At 37.1% G+C, this 18,844-nt stretch overlaps 1 protein-coding gene across 47 annotated transcripts in view; it reads right to left on the bottom strand.

Moving 5' to 3' along the window:
• Nucleotides 1-18,844, bottom strand: part of ABI3BP (ABI family member 3 binding protein) — a 240,572-nt gene that overhangs the window by 117,083 nt on the left and 104,645 nt on the right. For 42 of the 47 annotated variants that reach the window (XM_072811858.1, XM_072811859.1, XM_072811861.1 and 39 more), the window contains exons 6-12: nucleotides 18,593-18,648; nucleotides 11,526-11,574; nucleotides 10,433-10,504; nucleotides 9,720-9,812; nucleotides 3,014-3,091; nucleotides 1,223-1,297; nucleotides 406-480 (exon numbers count right to left, since the gene is read on the bottom strand). In XM_072811858.1, coding sequence (XP_072667959.1) covers nucleotides 406-480; nucleotides 1,223-1,297; nucleotides 3,014-3,091; nucleotides 9,720-9,812; nucleotides 10,433-10,504; nucleotides 11,526-11,574; nucleotides 18,593-18,648 — 498 coding nt within the window. The remainder of the gene's footprint in view (nucleotides 1-405; nucleotides 481-1,222; nucleotides 1,298-3,013; nucleotides 3,092-9,719; nucleotides 9,813-10,432; nucleotides 10,505-11,525; nucleotides 11,575-18,592; nucleotides 18,649-18,844) is intronic. The other 5 variants (XM_072811881.1, XM_072811904.1, XM_072811905.1 and 2 more) reach the window with 2 other exon arrangements.

Genomic DNA, 18,844 nt, shown 5'->3' with positions numbered 1-18,844 from the left:
AAAATAAATTCGATAAACTCAGATTCTCAGAAACAGTCTGCCAAAATAACATACATATCCTCTCTGTCTGGAGAAACAATTAAGTAAAAAGATATTTAGGAAAAGTATGAAGAATAGTTAATTCGGTGACACAATGATTTTGGATAAAAAGAATCAAATATGGTCTCAAAATACGGCGACCAAAAGGAAAAACCACCAAAGGATTAGTCATAAAGACCCTTTAGGATCCTAAACTATAAAATAGTTTGTAACATTTAAGGGCTTGATGTTGGGGAGCTTATTGCTCTATAAACCATGTGTCCTGTCTTTCCTATGCGATAAAGTCTGATTGAATTAGCCTAATGATTGAAGGCATGCATAAAATTTCCAAGGTAATAACAAGCTGCAATGTTGAATAATTTTTACCTAGAGTGCTCAGTGGCAATTCAAACCTAGGTATTAGGATAGTTTGCAGGGCTTCCGGAGTCCTTTCGCTGAGAACTAAAACGAAGAAGAATTCGGTCAGCAACTCCCTGAGTCAGGATTTGACATTGCAAGGTTACGCTTAACCATGTGAAGCCTGCTCATAACACAGCGTGCACAGGGCAGCTGATGCTTCTCAGGGAAATAGCTGGCTCCCCAGGAAAAGCTTCGCATCGCTGTTAAAATGTGAAGGTGTAGTTTCAAAGGGTGTGATGGGGCATGGATGACCAACATCCCAAGGGCACAGCAAAACACACGCTGATGCTCTCTTTCTCCAGCAGAAGAGAACAAAGCAAGACTGTCTTGGGCCAAGAAGCAGCTAACTTGCAGGACATGAAGTTCTTATTAAAAAGCATGACACTTTCAGAGACTCTCCTCAAGCTTAGTGCACATAAGACTTGGGAAGCCAGTTGAAAGGAAGCACAGACACAGACAAGACTTCCAGGTTTCCCCCTCCAAGATGTGTGGGTGGAAAGGCTGGCATTGGGAGTTTTTTTCTATACATCCCAAGGGACTGGTAAAAGGTATGTGTAGTCAGCATCTAGCATCCAGAGCTGCCTAGAAAACCAGTCACCAGGATCAAGGCATGTTGTTAACTCTGGAATGGAATTGGTCCAAGAAATAGGATGGCTCATGACTGCCAGTAAATGGGGGGTGAGGTGGGGGATAAAAGGAAGGAGGGAACTAAGGCATTGGGGTTATTTTTTTTTTTTCCTATGAGTGTTGGGAGTTATTTAAAAAAAAAAATTCTTAGAATTACCCAGTGTTTTTTCTGAAAAGTCTAACGCGCTAGACACAGTGGGTTTCGTGGTTCTTGGCATTGACTCAGGAGTCACTAGAAGGTAAAAAAGACAACTTTACACATTAAGATAAAATAATGAAGTGACCAAAGATCATAAGGTGATTTTGTTGCCCTTTCGAATCCATAACTGACACTTCAAATGACCAATTCTTTTTCAAGTTAATGAAGGACTCCCTGGCTCGAGCTGACACTTTGTCCACCCCCGCCTTGCTGAGCTCCGTCCACTTTCCAAGTGTTCCAAAAACCACAGTGAATGGACCTTGGTGAAAGTACTTATTCATCATAATTTTTTCCTTGCCTGCCTTCTTATTATCTCCAGGGCTCAGCACCATGTCTGGGGTATAAGTAAGCAGGCATATGACAAATATTAAATGGGCAAATAAAAGAAAAAGGCTTATTTAGAACTATTACATTAAAGATTTCTCTCTTCCAAACTGCAGTCAACACCCCAAAGCTTGGATTATAATTATGGTAAGGACTCAAATGCTCGGCCACAAGACACAAAATAAACACAACAATGAATAATAAGATATGGTGTTTGCCTAAGTGTTTCTGAAGAGGGAAATTCTGAAGAAGGTTTGGCAGAGAACTAAGAAATCTGTAGACTCTCCCGTCAGATACCGTGCCAAGAGAGGAAAGTATAAATGGGAAAAATGGGTTGGATCTCTGGGGCAGAAAAGAACTTGGAGTCATCTACTGGGTCATGCCTGTGCTTTTCTTGGTAACCACAAATCATATTGAAATTAGAAAAATTACTTAGGAATTTTATTTGAATTGATTATGCCAGCATCTTAGATAGTTTGTACCTTTGTCCCAACACCCATGAAGGTGGGGGATGAAAGGTCCATCTCCCATGCCGGTAGGAGCCTTTACTTCTTACTCTGTCAGAAATATTCCTATTTGAATAGGTTTCTTGAAATCAAGTTGTTTTGTTTCCCTGCCAATCTATAATCTATCTTTTCTGGGCCGGTTGTGAATCCAATAGTTTAGTGCAAGGTAACTATCCACTGATCATTCAATTTATGGCAATTTTATGGATTAAAAAACCCACTTTAGATTGGAGAGATTTTACTAAATGCAGTATTGGGGAAATTCTTGCCAGATGTTTGTTTTATTGGGTTGTGGATGAGGTGGTATTGCTCTGACAAAAACTCTGTGGTTCAGACAAAAATGTGTCCCCAGTGGGCTGGACTTGGGCAGTTCATTCAGAGAAAAAATGCTGAATGTTAGTAACAGCTGATAGATAAACTATGGGGAAAATGTATCCCACATTTATTCTTGAAGGGATTTTCACCAAACTATTATTAATTGCAATGTTCTAAATGATTCTAGGGTACTTTCCTAGTTACCAGGCTGTGGATTTAGGAGGGATTATGGCATTTTTGCTAAACCGATCACTTGTGAAAGAAATGAAAAATGAGCTCATGTCTTCATATACAAGGACACGTAAACCCTACTTTTAGATTTTACCATAAAAATATCTCAAAATGTTGAGGTGACAACTTTCAGTTACGGTGAAAAATATAACTTCCATATTACATATTGGGTTGTATGATCCCATTGTTCCTTCTGCAGCAGTTATTTTTCCAAATGTTAAAAATTAAGGATCTACAATCTTTTATTGTTTGTGCTTTGGTGAAAATTAATTTCCTAATGGCCCTTCACTAAAAAAAGTACAAGCTTGTCAATCATTTACCATTTCAAGAAATATTTCTTCTCTCAAAGTTAACAGCATAGGGATATCCTTACCTGTTATGGGCTGTGCTGGGATTTTTTCTACCTCTGGTGTTTTCGATTCAGCAGGTAATGCCAAGGTTTCATTCTTAGCTAAAAAGTCAGAGAACAAACAATTCACTTCACTTCTTCCTAACACAGTGTCCAAATATAATTCATTCAAAACATAATCAAGTAACAGATTATTTCGAGAAGTCTATTTTGCTCTTAATTCTTTCCACGAGGCAGGCAGTGGTGGGATGCACAGATTTATTGTGCACTTGCACCGGGATTCTTCAGAATTAAATCCCATGAACTCTAGGTAACTCTTTTAAGATTTAAATTGGCATTGGAATGAAGAAAACAAAAATCACAATCCAATACTTGGGCAACTCTCAAGTCATTCTCATTAATAAATAAGAGTTTCTGGAAAGCATAGGTTATTTTGCAAATACTCCCTAGAATTTTATATTTGAGCACTAATTTAAAAAACAAAACAATGCAGAGATTCCCCATTATTGTATATAGTAAAAAAAAAAAACCAATAGGTTATGACACTGAAATTTTAGAAAAGCAAATAACTCACACAGGAAACTAAGATATTTAAAGATATTTGTGGCCAAAAAATACCAACAGCTATTATTTGAGCCACACGTTAACACCGATCTTTCCTTTTGGTCTCTATGGGAATTCAGCATAAAGAATGAAAAATTTTCCCCCATGTTTTTAACCTCTTCAGTATTTAGGAACCTTTTTTCTAAAACATAGGTGTTCTTTTTCAAAGAAAGCACATTCCTATGCCAGAGATCTCCACTTATTAAGGTACTTCCCATTTTATTTATTTATAGGTTTTATTTATTTATTCATGAGAGATGCAGAGAGAGAGAGAGAGAGAGAGGCAGAGACACAGGCAGAGGGAGAAGCAGGCTCCATGCAGGGAGCCGGACGTGGGACTCGATCCCAGGACCCTAGCTAGCATCATGACCTGAGCTGAAGGCAAACACTCAACTACTGAGCCACCCAGATGCCCTGATATTTCCCATTTTAAGAATGCACTTAAGATGATTTTTATCCAGCTATTTAGCACACTGAATCAATGACCTACTTGTAATATTTTCAAAGTCTAGAAGTAGGAAAGAATTCATTCATCCTCAAGATACCCCAATCATGTCAACTTGAAATGTTCATAATCAGACGGGATGATAATGATGATGATGATGATGATGATGATGATGATTAGAGTCCTAAACTAGACAGGATTTCTTGGGTTTCTCAACTTTGGCACTAGCAACATTTTGGGCTGGATAATTCTTTCTTGTTGGCTGGAGGGCTTTCCCGCGTACTACAGAATGTTTAGAAGCATTTCTGGTCTTTACGCACTGGATTTCATGAGCACTTCCACAATTTTGATGAGCAAAAATGTCTCCAGATACTGCCACATATCCCTTAGGGGACAAAGTTGCCCTCTGCTGAGAACTATTATCTAATCAATTCTCTCACATTTCTTTAAGGATGAAAATCTTTTAACTTCCTTCTGTAGTTCACCTCCCTGCTGTGAAGACCATTTGCTTATTGGTTAACATGGGCTATGAAGTCTTTATTTACTTCTGAAGGACTTGAAGACAATAATGAAGTCGTCCCTTTCACAATGATAATGGAAGCAAATCAGTCTTCAAGTCTGTATTATGGAAGTCGACACTAGATTTTTCCATAGAGCTCTGTATTTTCAGGAGTGTTTTAAAATGTCAGACACAGGTGTCACAAGCGCTTCTGTGCCTGCTGTATCTAGTAGTCAGGTGTGTGTTTTAGGTTCACAAGTACATAAAGTTGCACAGCATTTCTGCACAACAGAAAAGTTAACTCCCGTTGTTCAAATTAATTGAGCAGGACACAAAGAGAAGGGACTCTCTGAAATAACTAAAAAAGCAGATCCAGTAGAATTTATAATAGATTCCAGTCTTAAAATTTCTAAATTTAATCAACTTTTTTTTTTTTTTTTCTGTTGCTGTCACAGCATGGAGATGGTTAGCAGAGGAAAAAACATTCAGATTACAGATCTTTATGAACTCTGGTCCTGTTATTTTCAAGATGAACCATGGGGAGGTTGGTTTTTTTTTTTTTTTTTTTTTTAATGTGAGATTGTAAGGTTTTTCTTTAGTGCTCTTTAGTTTTTCAGGTCCTCTTCTCCCTCCAAGCACCTTTGCTAGTCCTCTCCTTCCTGTGTAGTATCATCCTACACTCTTAGTGGTTTCCCTGGCTGACTAGGACTATTTATTTATTTTTACTTATAGATCCTATACTCTCAAACAATGCTTGGAATTCCTTTGCTTTAGCTCCTTATATCAAAAACATGCCCTCGGCTGGCAATCACATTAACCTATAATTAGGCTGTTAATGAAAAGGAAAAAAAAAAAAAAAAAAGGTAAACTACCTTCCCAAGGGACATTTGTATTCTTTACACATCACTAATTCCTCTTAAAGGCGTGCTGTATTGCTCAATATGGCATTTCAGATGTCAGAGAAATTGGTAGACGGGGAAGGTGCTTGCACAAGAGCACCTTTCTGTCTCTTCTCAACCCATGAGCTCTCACCTACACTGTCTCTGTACAACTGCAGTCTTGCCAAAAGCAGAGTAAAATGCCACCAGAAAATGGCCTAAAACCCAGGAAATTCCCTTTCCACTGATTTTCCTGTACCTTTTTTCAACACAGTTGTTTCCTTTCATTTTTGGCAGGCTAAGTCTTGGCTTTGGCAAACCCTTTGTATGCCCCCAGGGAGGGGTGTGTGTAATACTAGCTCTCTTGTTTATTTCTCTCATTATTCACACCATGTGTTCTTAGAACAAACACTATTAATTTCCTGATGTTCCATGATGGACCCTATTGGAATGAGGATATTGTTTTTAGGATTTACCCCCCTCAAAAAACCAGTACTTTTCTGAATTGCAGTGTTGAAGGAAAGTTTATTTCTCCTTTGGTAGTATAAAGAACTAGTTAAACAGTATCTCTTTTCATTGAAGGTGGTAAACTTAAAATGTAATTTTTTTAAGATTTATTTATTTATGAGAGACACAGGCAGAGGGAGAAGCAAGCTCCCTGCAGGGAGCCCAATGCAGGACTCGATCCCAGACCCCGAATCATGCCCTGAGCCAAAGGCAGATGTTCAATCACTGAGCCACCCAGGTGCCCTAAAATGTAATTTTTAAATACAGTTTGTTAAGGTGGTACATTTGATGGATTTACTGGACATTTCCAAAGATAGTATCAAACTCTTCAATGCATAAGAAATTTGCTGTGTGTTAAGATGGTGTTTCCACAGAAAAACAAGCTAAAAAAGATGTACTGTTTATATGCCATTTTTCTTTATCGAAATCACACTCAAAAATTCGGAAGCTTTAGTGAATCATATCAGAAAAATAAAAGCAAAAACAAAATAAAACAAACCCACTGTTTTATTCTCTAAGGAAAACAGAAAGCCTGTTCTCTAAAGCCTGAATGGGTATTAAGGCAGCATGTAGAACTTTGCAAAAACCACAAAGTTTAGGATGTGTCACTCGAGACTAAAGAAGGAAATATCCTCCAGTTCAAAAGTGACAATAGTGGTCTGGGGAAATCTGCTCACCTTTAACCTCCTTCACAAATTCTGCATTTGGCAGTTTTGCTGCATGGCTTAGGGAGCACATCAGTAAGAGATTGGCCAGTCGTCATTCCCCCCCTCCCCCTGCCTTCCAAATAAGACTTTCCTTGGGACAGGGCAAGGTGTATAGGCTCTGGGCAGAGAACAGGTGAGCACTAGAATACAGAGCACTGGATTCCAAACACAGGCTCAGAAGGAAAGTTAATTTGGAAGGGTCCTGCATTTTATCCCAGCATTTAGATGATACAGAGGTTAGTCACAGAGTTTTATTGCTCAAAAGGAAGTGACCAAGTCCAATGTACAAATTTAAGAAATGATGTCTAAGGTCACTCGTCTCCATTCTCAGAATGAATATTTCATAATAAAAATGTAAGGATGCACAAAATCACAAATATTGGCGAGTATTTCCACATCTTAATAAAGTGGTGATGTGTAAGTTCTGAAAATTTTTCTAAAATTGGTAGGACTGTTAAGTCTACTGACTAAGCGCTCTTCTACTCAGTTAAGGTTTTGTTCCTCCTCCTTCCAGTAAATTCTCAAATTAACAGCTAAGGAAAAAAAAAAAAAAACAGCTAAGGAGAACCAAAGAGTCCATTTCTTGGAAACTGTTCCAATCTGCTTGCCTAGCATCAAACAAGCAAATGGGTCAGGAGAAATGAAGTCTCGTGTCCTGATACGGGCAGGTCCTCACCACTATAGGGGCCAGCAGTCCTAAGTTCTAAAGCATTAAAGGGCTTGCAACCCTGCCACAGAGTAATAATAATTATGTGTTGAATAAATGTTGCCAAACAGGGGCTCCTCCGGCATCTCTTTCTGCACCCACACAAGGTGAACAGTCATTTACACAAATATTGAGGTTCTTGGCTAGTGCCTAATTCAGAGAAAATATCTGCATTTTTTAGTTTTGCTCAGTCTCTACCCCATCATGCCACCTCCTTCCCTATTTATCAACAGCTCAAGACTTTCTCCAGAGACTATGGGGGCGGGGGTTTCAAAGTAGGACTCTAGGCAAGTGGCTTCAGGATGTCCTAGGTGCTAGCTAGAAAGGCACATTTTCAGGTCCCATCGCCCATCCATGGAATTGTGGGGGGTGGGTCCAGCAGTCTGTGCTCACCAGCCTGCCAGGGCTTCTCCTGCTCCAAGTTCGAGATGCTGTCTATATACAGGGTCCTGAGTCCTGACTGAGTTGATACTCAACTGGAGCAACTACTTTACCCCAGTTGAGCACGACAGGAATTCCCTGGGCTCCGTCTAAAGGGTTTTGCTGGCTTTGTTTCCCTCCAAATTGTTAAGTTGTATGTGTTTAAAACACTGAAATTATATCGAGTTCTTTCTAGAGGTAGGAGGCAGTATCAATTTCAAGTAAATAATTCTAACACTCCTGACCTCTACATCAGTTCTCATTGAAAATACCTACTGGCCCCTTTAGAGTATGGGACTATTTTCAAATGTTACCTAAATAAACGTGTGTATTTAGGATAATTTGACAAATGTTAACTTTTTAAAAAATATATTTATTTATTCATGAGAGACACAGAGAGAGAGAGAGAGGCAGAGACACAGGCAGAGGGAGAAGCAGGCTCCATGCAGGAAGCCTGATGCTGGACTTGATCCCAGGACTCCAGGATCACGCCTTGGGCCAAAGGCAGGCGCTGAACTGCTGAGTCACCCAGGGATCCCCTTAAATATATTTTATATAACATATAATAACTATTTGCCGATAGAATGTGATCTACATAAATACTTTCAACACACCAAGCCTTCTGCCCCTTGCCGTTTTTTTTCTAAATTTTTTTTATCACGGTAAAATATACATAACATAAAATATATGATCTTAACCATTTTTAAGTCTACACTTCAATAATATTGAATACATTCATAATGTTGTGCAACTATCACCACCATCCATCTCCAAAAGCCGTTTTATAAAAGTGTAACTGTATCATTAAACACTAACTCCCCTGTCTCCTCCTCCCTCAATCCCTTGCCACCACCATTATATGGTCTATAAATTTGACTACTCTAGGTACCTCAGGTAAGTGGAATCATACGTTATTTATCTTTTTGTGACTGGCTTATTTCACTTAGCGTAAGGTCCTCAAGGTTCATCCATCCCGTAGCATGTATCAGAATTTCCTTCCTTCTTAAGGTTGAATGATTTTCCATTATATATACATCCCACATTTTCCTTATGCATTCTTTTTAATTTTTTTAAAGTTTTAACTTAAATTCTAGTTAATATACAGTATGATATTGTTTCAGTGTACAGTGTAGTGATTTTTAAAACTTCCATATATCAACTGGTGCTCATCACAATGCCCTCTTTAATGCCTATTACCCGTGTAACACGTCCCCACCCACTTCCACTCTAGTAACCACTGGTTTGTTCTTTATAGTTAAGAGGCTGTTTCTTGGTTTGCCTCTCTCTCCTCCCCACACTTTCATTTTTTTCCCCTTAAATTCCACATATGAGTGAAATTATATGGTATTTGTCTTTCTCTGACTTAGTTTACTTAGCATAATACTCTGTAGCTCCATACATGTTATTGCAAATGGCAAGATTTCATTCTTTTCTTACGGCCAAGTAATATTCCTGTGTGTGTGTGTACACATCTTATCCATTCATCAATCGATGGACATTTGGTCTGTTTTCATAACTTGGTGATTGTAGATAATGCTGCTATAAATATCGAGATGCATATCCATTCATTTGTTGATGGACACATGAGTTGCTTCCATGTTTTAGCTATTGTGAATAATGCTAGTGTGAACAGAGATGTCCAAATACCTCTTTGATAAGTCTTTTCCAACTATTTTCTTTATATACCCAGAAGTAGAATTACTGGACCATTCCACTGGATGGTAGAATGGAACCATTGCTGGATGGTAATTCTATGCTTAATTTTTTGAGAATTGGTCATAGCGTTTTCAGTTTTCAATAGGAGCTGTACCATTTTCATTCCCATCAATAGTGCACATGCCTGTCCCTTACTTTTTACTTTGAGATGTCCAAACAGCTCATTTGCTAGATTCCTTGGGTATCCTAGGATTATCAGTACTAATACTCAGTCATCCCAATGTTCAAATATGGAACATTGCTGCTTACCTAACTGTGTCTTGATTGCATCTGAAATTTCAAGCATTATGGATGTAGGAAGTTTTACAGTGGTTTCATTAAGGCCTGGAATAATAAGATGGACTGCAAGGAAAAAGAATAGGGTAAGAGAAAGAAAATGGGTTATGACATAAAATAAAACTCACAGTATCAGATACTATCAGATAATAGAAACTATGACATTTAGCACTTATTTGGCTTAATCAATTTTAACCCAAACCTAAACAGATTTTTTTTTTAAACCTAAACCTAACTCAAACTTTAAACAGATTTTTTTTTTTAAATGTTCAGAACTGAACTAAAAAATCCTCTGGCTTTTAGTCCTTAGAATAGAAAATTATAAAATGGCTGTTTAACATATTAAGTGAACAAAACACAATTATTAATAATAATATTTTAAAGAACAGTTCAATACACCAAGGATTCCCTCCTAAATGCAACACCATGGGGCAAGTAGGATGGGTGCCATCGTTCTCCCAGACATGGGCTAGAGTTGTTTCTCTAACACACACTAAAACAGGTAGCATCTCTTGGCTCCTAGCCTGGCATGGACACAAGCCAGAATGCTTAGTACTGAAAGGAAATGAACCAATATCAATTTAATAGACCTGCTAACAGTGTAAAATTCCATAAGTGCTCTCTTATCAAAAAAGAGCCTGACTTGTTTACTGGAGGTATAGATACCAAGATACACTCACACTCACCTAATATCGTTCCTCCAAAGGGAGTCTTATCTGGGGATTTAGTGGAAGCCCTGTGAGTAACATTCTGAATCACTGTGGAAATACAAAAGTAACAACGTGATGGGAAAAGACAGGAAGGAGTAAATAGTTAATAATGTGAAGCCATTGCACTGGGGAAGCTCTAATATACTTTTTAAATTAATAAAGTAACTCTTTGGGCTAGTACATGGCCAACGAAAGGGCTGGAAGGCACATCTCACCTTCACACCTATGTCTTTAAATAACAAAAGGTTATTTCCGAATCATAGTGTTCCACTCAAATGAGCTGAAAATTTCCTTCCCCATTACCACTCCCCACAGCCTTCCCAAATTAAAGAAATAGCACAAGATGAGGCAATTAATACAGTAAATTTTTAAAAGTGAAAATATATATTCTCAAAGCTAAGACTCTCAATTATTCCAATACTGACACTGTTTTGAGAATACACTTGAGACACTGGGTTTTCTTAAAATGAATAATTATTTTAAGTATCCAATCTCTTCTACCAAGAAACTTTCTGGAAATAATGGAATCACTTCAATAATTTGAAAAACTGAAATGCAAAACAAAAGCAACGGGATACTGAAGTGAGATAAGACATTATAATTCTCGAAAACTCTATGTCTTTAATCTCCCTAAAGGGACCATTAAATCAGTTTTTATTTCACTAATCCAAATACTCTATCAATGATTTTCTTCATGTATGCTAACTTAACCCTGAACAAAGCCGCACATACTCAGTTGGCTTTTAAATTTATTTATTATGGTTGTTTTGTATCAAAAGTTTTACTTTTACCAAAGTGACTTGCCAACCAATGTGACTGCCAAGACTTGGCTTATTAGTACAAGATGCAAAATGATCTATTAACTTCTAATTTGCTAGACCATATTGATTTCTTTACACTTTTGCTTTAAAATAATAATCAGAAAGATTGGGGGGGGGAACAGTACTATATTTAATCATCTCAGTAAAAAAGCATATGACAAATAGTTCTAAACTGTTAACTATACCGGAATTAAAATTTTTTTAAAAAGATTCTAAACATACATCCAGAGCAGACTCATACAAATTACCTTGTTTGATGACCGTTATTGGGATTAGCTTCCTTGGGACATATGCTGGCTGAAAAAAAGGAGAGTTAGCTTTTAGTTAACTTAAAAAAAAAAAAAAAAAAAACCTAGCACAAAAAACTGAGTGTAGCCCTGTCTTATCTACAGTTTCTGGAAAGACCTTTAGCGCATATATCTACCTCTATTTTATTGAATTTGGTTTTCCCCATAAATGTCCAAAGGCTTGAAAGCAGTTTCTGCTGAGCTCCCATTAATTTACTTTACCTTGAAACTATAATGAAAGGAACTAAACCATGTGGACTACTAGTTCATCTATCACTTGAGATGTGACCCAACAAAATACTGTCTACATTTTCTCTCCAAAAGATGCTAAGCCATCTATTATCTTTTAAAACTGATCAACATCCATTGTTTGAGTGTACTCAAGTGCTGCTGCTGCTGCTGCTACTACTACAATCTGACCACCATGAGCTCCCAAGACCAAGCATCTCTTTGTCCAAGAAGGCAGAGCTGGGACTCAGATCCAGACATTCCGACCTCCAAATCCTGTACTCTTAGCCATTCTGCACATATTTATACACAAAGGACCTCAAACTAGGAAGGCAGTTCCCAGGGTACTCCCTCTCCGCTCTCCCAAATTGCCTCAGACATCCCACAAGGAGTTTTGAGGTCATGGAGTGGCTTGAACAAGGAACAGGTTTAGTGTTAACTTTAAAGTGGAGTCATCCCTGGACAACATTGTGAGCCAAGGATAAGACAGCTAAGGGAGAGATATAGGAACAAAATAAGGGAAGCAAAAATATACAAAAGAATTAGACTGAGTCAAAGAGGGGAGCATGGCATTGATTTTTTTGAAGCTTGATTTAAGTTTTATACGTGATTAATATTATACATGATAAAGAGACTCTATATACCAGATCTGTGAATAATCCAGGAAGTGCTGAATGAAATACCACCTTGGTGTTTCAACTGTAAGCAACAGAGACTTGTTACATGCTACCATTTTAGCGAGTAATGTGCCCATAATAAAGAAGGTCCACAATGCCAAGCTTACTGTTGGCTATTTTTCTTGTCTTAAAGTCCTTATGTTTAAAAATCACAAAAAAATAGAAGTTTACTCTCCAATCGGGTTTTTAAAACTGTTTGTACTTATAGACTCTGTACTATAGACTGAATGCTTATATCTCCCCCAAAATGTAGATGTTAAAACTTAACTCCCAAGCGTGATGGTATTCAAGGTAGGGCTTTGGAGAAATGATTAGGTCATGAGAGGTCCACCCTCTGAATGATATTAGTGCTCTTATAAAAGAGACCCCAGAGAGGTCCCTGCACCTTTCTGCTCTGTGAGGACACAAGAGCAAGCTCTCACTAGACATCAAACCTACCAGCACCTTACCTTAATCTCAAACTTCCCAGGCTCCAGAACCATGACAAATAAATGTTTGTTGTTTAAGCCACCCAAGTCTGTGGTATTTTGTTACAGCGGCCCTCATGGACTAACACACCCATAACAATGTACCCCAATCTAATCTAATCCTAAACTAAGGAATTCATCAAGATGAACACCCTTATATATAAATTATCACCACTATGCGAAACTACATCATCCAAAAGCAGAGCTTTTATTAAATAAATGGTTTCAAAATTTTGAGATCTAAGAAAGTGGAAAATATGCATAATATAAATAAATGCAAAGATCACAATTATATCCACTATATAAAATTACTATAATTTTATAACAAGTATGTATACACAAATTATCAGAAATAGATCATAGTTTTTTTAACAGTGGTTATTTTTATAAAATGATTTTTATGCTTTTCTATATTTCCAAATTCCTTACAACTGTGAATTACATTTTAATTAAGAAAACTTATTTTTTATCAACAGTCTGTTCAGTTACTACATATGTAGCTCCTGTACTGTGTAGCTTACGTACTATTGATAAACAAGAGAATGACCGAAGTGTGATTTATATACAATTTTTCTCAGGAAATGGGAAGGGAATAGTAGAAATAGAAGTATAACTTTCAGTGGGAGAGAAAAAAATTCTTAGCTTTGATGTCACCCTGTCAGCAGGATTTCTTTCAGCTTTATCATAAGAAAATTAAATAGGAGCACTTGCAGGACCATTTTCCAGAAAGGCTCTGCCTCACATGTCTACACTACTTCCACCTATCCTGCTTTAGTGAAAGGGTTGCCAACACACAGTCTTTATCGTTTGAGAATTTTAAATGCCAGCTTTGCCAACCTCCAGCCACATGGCAGCTACTTACTGGAGGAGCCACATTGTCTTTCCAGGTACTAATAACCATTTTGGTTAGAGCTGTTGCTACAGTTCCAAAGATTTTTTGAATGGCTTGTTCTCTATCTCTAGGAGTCCTGCCATTTAGTGCACATTTTGCAGAATGTGGAGCTCTTCATACACATTACAATTTAGTAGAAACACCTAAGTGTTGCTGTGTTAGTTGCTTTGGAATTTCATTATTTCAAGTTTTAGTTCCTTTGCTCTGATCATTTGTTTTAAACAACTTCTGACAGGGACAAATGGAAAATATTCCATTCTCCACATGAACAGCACGAAGCTTCTCTTTGAGCTCTTGATTATCTACCAATGTTCTATTAAGATGATGACAAGACTATATGTACAGTATGTGCTGCCAAAAACAAGGAAATAATTTAGCTGCAGAATCCAATTCTTTCTAAGACCTATAATTACTCTCTTGCTTAATCTGCAATCCAAAGATGCATCAAGATTGGCTTTATGAGCAAGTAGCTGCCTCTTTGTAAATAGGGTTTTTAGGATCATCAGGAAAAATACTCTTACCTAAAATGTTTATGCTGAAGGCTCTAAATTCCCAGGAAGAAGTTGACACTGTGAATCCTTTCCCTGGTGTCTTATTATACAAATGTAGGGAAGTGTCTGTTATGGGGATTCATTGAGAAATGAAATACTATCAAATTTCCAAGTTAATAGCATTTAACCCATTACAACTCAATTTTAATTGAACTGTTCTATGTACAGTATTTTTAAAAAAGGTACCAGTAACCCTTCCTTGCTGTCCCAGCTTTGGCTGTCTTTTGGCTCTTGCTGGCTCTCTCTTCTGTCGATCGTTTGTGGACTCCCATTCCTGTTGCAAGCCTTCATCACTGCTTCCTTCTACAGCCTTCATCCTCCCTTCATTTAGTAACTGTTTTCTTTGTGTTTACTACCAGAAAGTAAACATATTTCCCTCCTGCCCTATAAGAAGTGTGGTATTTTAATGTTGTGGCTGAGTCTCAGTGGGTAGATTCTTTGGGGAGATATGGGAAGAGGCAGCTGCTGTTGTAAACAACAATGAACTGATGACCAATTAGGGCTGATTTTAGTCCTGGTTAAGAAAAGCCTATGCTTATCCAGAAATATCCATGGCAGTAGTAATCATATAGGATGAGGGACTTTCTATTCATTCTGCATTGTACTAACTTCCTCCTGATATTATTTTGAAAATTAGCTTTAATACACGTAGTGCTAATGCTGTCCTTTGCAGGCTCTTTTTTGTAGGTTTGTCTATTTGATATTTTTGTGGTATCAGAATATTCACTATAAATTCAACTTTATTTTCAGGCCCTGAGATTTAAAAAAAAAAAAAAAAAAAAAAAAAGCTGTCCTTTTGGGCAGTGGCAAGGGTTGCTCAAAATCAAACTTCAATAGTTTAAGAGCCAAACCACATGAGAAGAACTTAGGCCTGTTACATTGCGGTTTTAATTCATTTTTAGGATGTTCTAATGAAAGTTACAAAACATATTGATTTAATCTAATGTCCTGCTTGCAAAAGTCTTCATATTTCTGGTCATTTAGAGAGGAATCAGACATATACTTTTGATAATATTATTGGTCTAGATATACATTTTTTTAAGTTTCTGCTTAAGACAACCATTACTAACAACAGAGGGATATCTGATATATTCATTGTACACAATCTTGAGGTATGGGTGGGAACCCCATGGTATTGCTCCTTACTCAACTCACTCATCTGATAGCTGTTACACTTTAAAAATTGGCACCACTTCTTTTTTCACCAATAACAGACATGCTTTTTAAAAAGATGGGTGGATCTCTGATGGGGAAAAAAAAATGGAAGGGTGAAAACAGAGGTCATATATTAGCGGAACACTTTCTCTAAGGAGATTTGGATTAAATAACTAAACATATTTTAAAATATTAAATGTGTACTTCAAAAATTGATTGTTTGCTAGTAAAGTAGTAAGATGATTAAGTTTTTTATTTTTAAATACAGACATAATGTATTAAAATTCGGTCCTTTCAGCCATTGTTCATTATTGAGTAATGTTGTGTGTGTGTGTATAATATATAATAACACCTGGTAGTAAAAGTTAGGTTTCATCTCCATAAAAAGTGTTTCTAGATTCTCAAGAACAAAACAAGAAAAGGATAAATTTTGTTTTTTCTTTCACAATATCATAGATCTCAAGTAATATAATTTATATAGAAAGAATTGGTTTTGTTTATGTACCTTTTCTCTCATCTTTTTGGAGGCATAGGTAGGTAGAGGTGATATCTCAAAGTATTTAACAAGTGGTAGAACAAAGGCACCAAATAACCGGAAGAGACCTCTGATACATGTCCCTGGCACAAGTGCACCGGGGCTTGCCTGCAGGGCACATGCTTAGATATATGAATTACATATATAATGTAACCAGAATGCTTAAGGAAGGTGCTTATTTAACATCCAAATTTTTAACATACATATTTATTTTTTTTTTTAACGGGGAAAGTTCAAATTGTTTTTCTCTTTTCAAATATCTCTGTTTAGAAGATGCTGAGTTTTTGCTGCCTTTAAGTTTTAGGTGTAAACATGTATAGGTGAATGAAAACATTTTTCAATGCATCTTTTGCTTAAAACTCTAAATTTATTTCCTATCTTTTAAAATATTGCTCTCTGAAAGCAGTCTCTGAGATGTCCGAATATTCGGATTGATACTGACTTTATTTGGATAAAATATACCTCTAAAATATCAAATCGATTTTCAGGATCAATTCTAAGTGGCCACGTAAGATGGTCAGAGGCTATCCCAAATGATTCATTTTCAACTTTTCTGTGTTCCAGAGCTACCCAAGAGCACAGATGGCTTTCCAGAAGGTGACAATGGAGAAAGTCTCATGGAGAAATCTTAAAATAGCCGTTCAATTAATCTGGGTTTTCCTTTGGAAATAACCAAGAGTTTCAAACCGCAGCTCATCACAGCTGGCTGGAGTTGGGGGTACTCTGCCTCACAGCTCGAAGTGATAAAATGTCTGGCTTGGGGTCATAGATGCAGGAAGTTTCTTCCTGAACCTTCTCATCATGGCTATTTATGATATGAAAAAGAAATTAAACTCCTTCGGAGTAAACATCAATCATCCTTCTCAATTTTGCTGAGTAACTCTCACTAGATGAAATATTTTGCCACAAGATGTTACTGGGATACGATTGCTGGAAAAAGGAATGAAAGAAATGACATCATTAAGTCACATGTAAGACAAAGTAAGACAGCCAAGAGGGTGGGAGATAAGATATGCCTCCTAGGTAACCGTTCATAACATGAGTGAGGATTGTTCTAGAAGAGGAACAAAGAGCAACTCTATTCTCTGTGATCGAAGAGAGAAAAAGCCAGAGAGACCTTAATAAGGAATGGCGCAACTCAATACTTAGTACAAGGCCAAAAGATTGTTTGCAAAGGAACAAACAAAACCAAAAACCCCACTCACGTAACCTAATCAATATATAAACTTACTACCTGCAATATAGCAAAGTAAAACTCATATAGAGTTTAATTATCACAAAAATCAAACCACTTGTAAAACTAAAAGCAAAATAGGGAAATATTTGCTCTCTGGATAGGGAAGGGCTTTCTAAAATATAATGCAATTGAAAATATGACAACGGAAAAGACAATTTGATTAAACACATTTTAAGGCTTGCCTTTTTCAAAAAATTCCCATGAAGAAAATTGGTAACAAATGTGAGAATAATGTTCCTAGATGATATCACAGAGTTGATGTTCTTTAATCTATAGTCTTTAAACTATTCAATAAAACCCAAGAGACTCCCAATAAACTAGGCACTAAAACTCCAGGTCATTAAATGGAAAATACAACTGGCTGATAACCCAGTGAAGAAAGTACTATTTTAGAAATCAGAGAAACAAATTTAAAAACCCATTTCACGCTATTATATTAGCTGAAAACTCTGATGGAAATACAGAATTGTTGATCATCAGGGCACTAAAGCAAGGTAACTCGGATACTTTGATGGCAAGATTGTAAAGTGGCCCAGCCTTTCTAGCAAGACATTTGATCATCTACATTAGGAAGTTTTCCAAATGTCAGTGCTTCCTCCACCTGTTCAGGACATAACTGCCTTCACTTCATAAGTGGGCATATGACTTAAAAGCAGACATCTCTGTGAGGGTTATAGCAAGGGCTTGCATTTTAACAGGTAATTGCGTAAATGGTGCGGTGCTTCCTGAGGAGAGATTTTGAAAAGCAGAGGGAAAGAGAGCGAGAGACTGAGTTTCTGTAGTGAGACAGAAGCGGGGGGTCTGGGTGGGGGCCAGGCACAGTAGAAAGCCCAGCCAGTTGCTTCATGGTTTTGAAAAGGTTGGCTTTTCAAGTAGAAAGTGAGAAAATAGAGGTAAGAAGAGTGAGGATGAAAGTGAATAATACCAGTGTAAACAGAGCATGTGCAAATTCACTGTGGAAATGTGTTATTTTAAAAAACAATCCACTGCACAGAAGATAACAAGCATAACCTTAAAATACCTAGAATATGGAAATCGTAGAGTAACTATGTTGAATATCAGTATTTTAGAGCTTTAAACCTGTTAGATAATCTGGTCTCCTACTTCCACCTCTGTTTTCTGAAAAAGAAACAAAAACCTAAAGCATTAAGTACTTTACACGAAGTCCTGTAACCAGTTAATCCTACTAGACTGATTTCCTTATAAAAACAAAACAACAAAAACACAATGCAGACACAATCTCTTAAAAAAACCAAAAAGTTCTCTGAGAATAACCTGGTACCTACCACTGTGTGGATTTGGTCATAGGTGCTTTGGATCTTCCCGTTTACTTTGTTTTTACCTGACAAAAACAGGGGGGGGAGGGGAAATAACATTATTTTCATTCTTTGGTCTTCCTAAATTAATTCTTCATCTTCATTATGAAGAACTCTACCTCCTGCTCTAACTCAGGCATGTTAATCATGTTACTTGTTTACTATCATTTCAACCACTGATTCCAATGAAGGGATCACAGGAAGAAAGCCCAGGGCCCCCTA

Source organism: Canis lupus, chromosome 35 (genome assembly GCF_048164855.1).
Source record: "Canis lupus baileyi chromosome 35, mCanLup2.hap1, whole genome shotgun sequence".
Taxonomy (NCBI): Eukaryota; Metazoa; Chordata; class Mammalia; order Carnivora; family Canidae; genus Canis; species Canis lupus.
The sequence above is the reverse complement of the archived record's forward strand: the minus strand, read 5'-3'. Positions and strand labels throughout refer to the sequence as shown.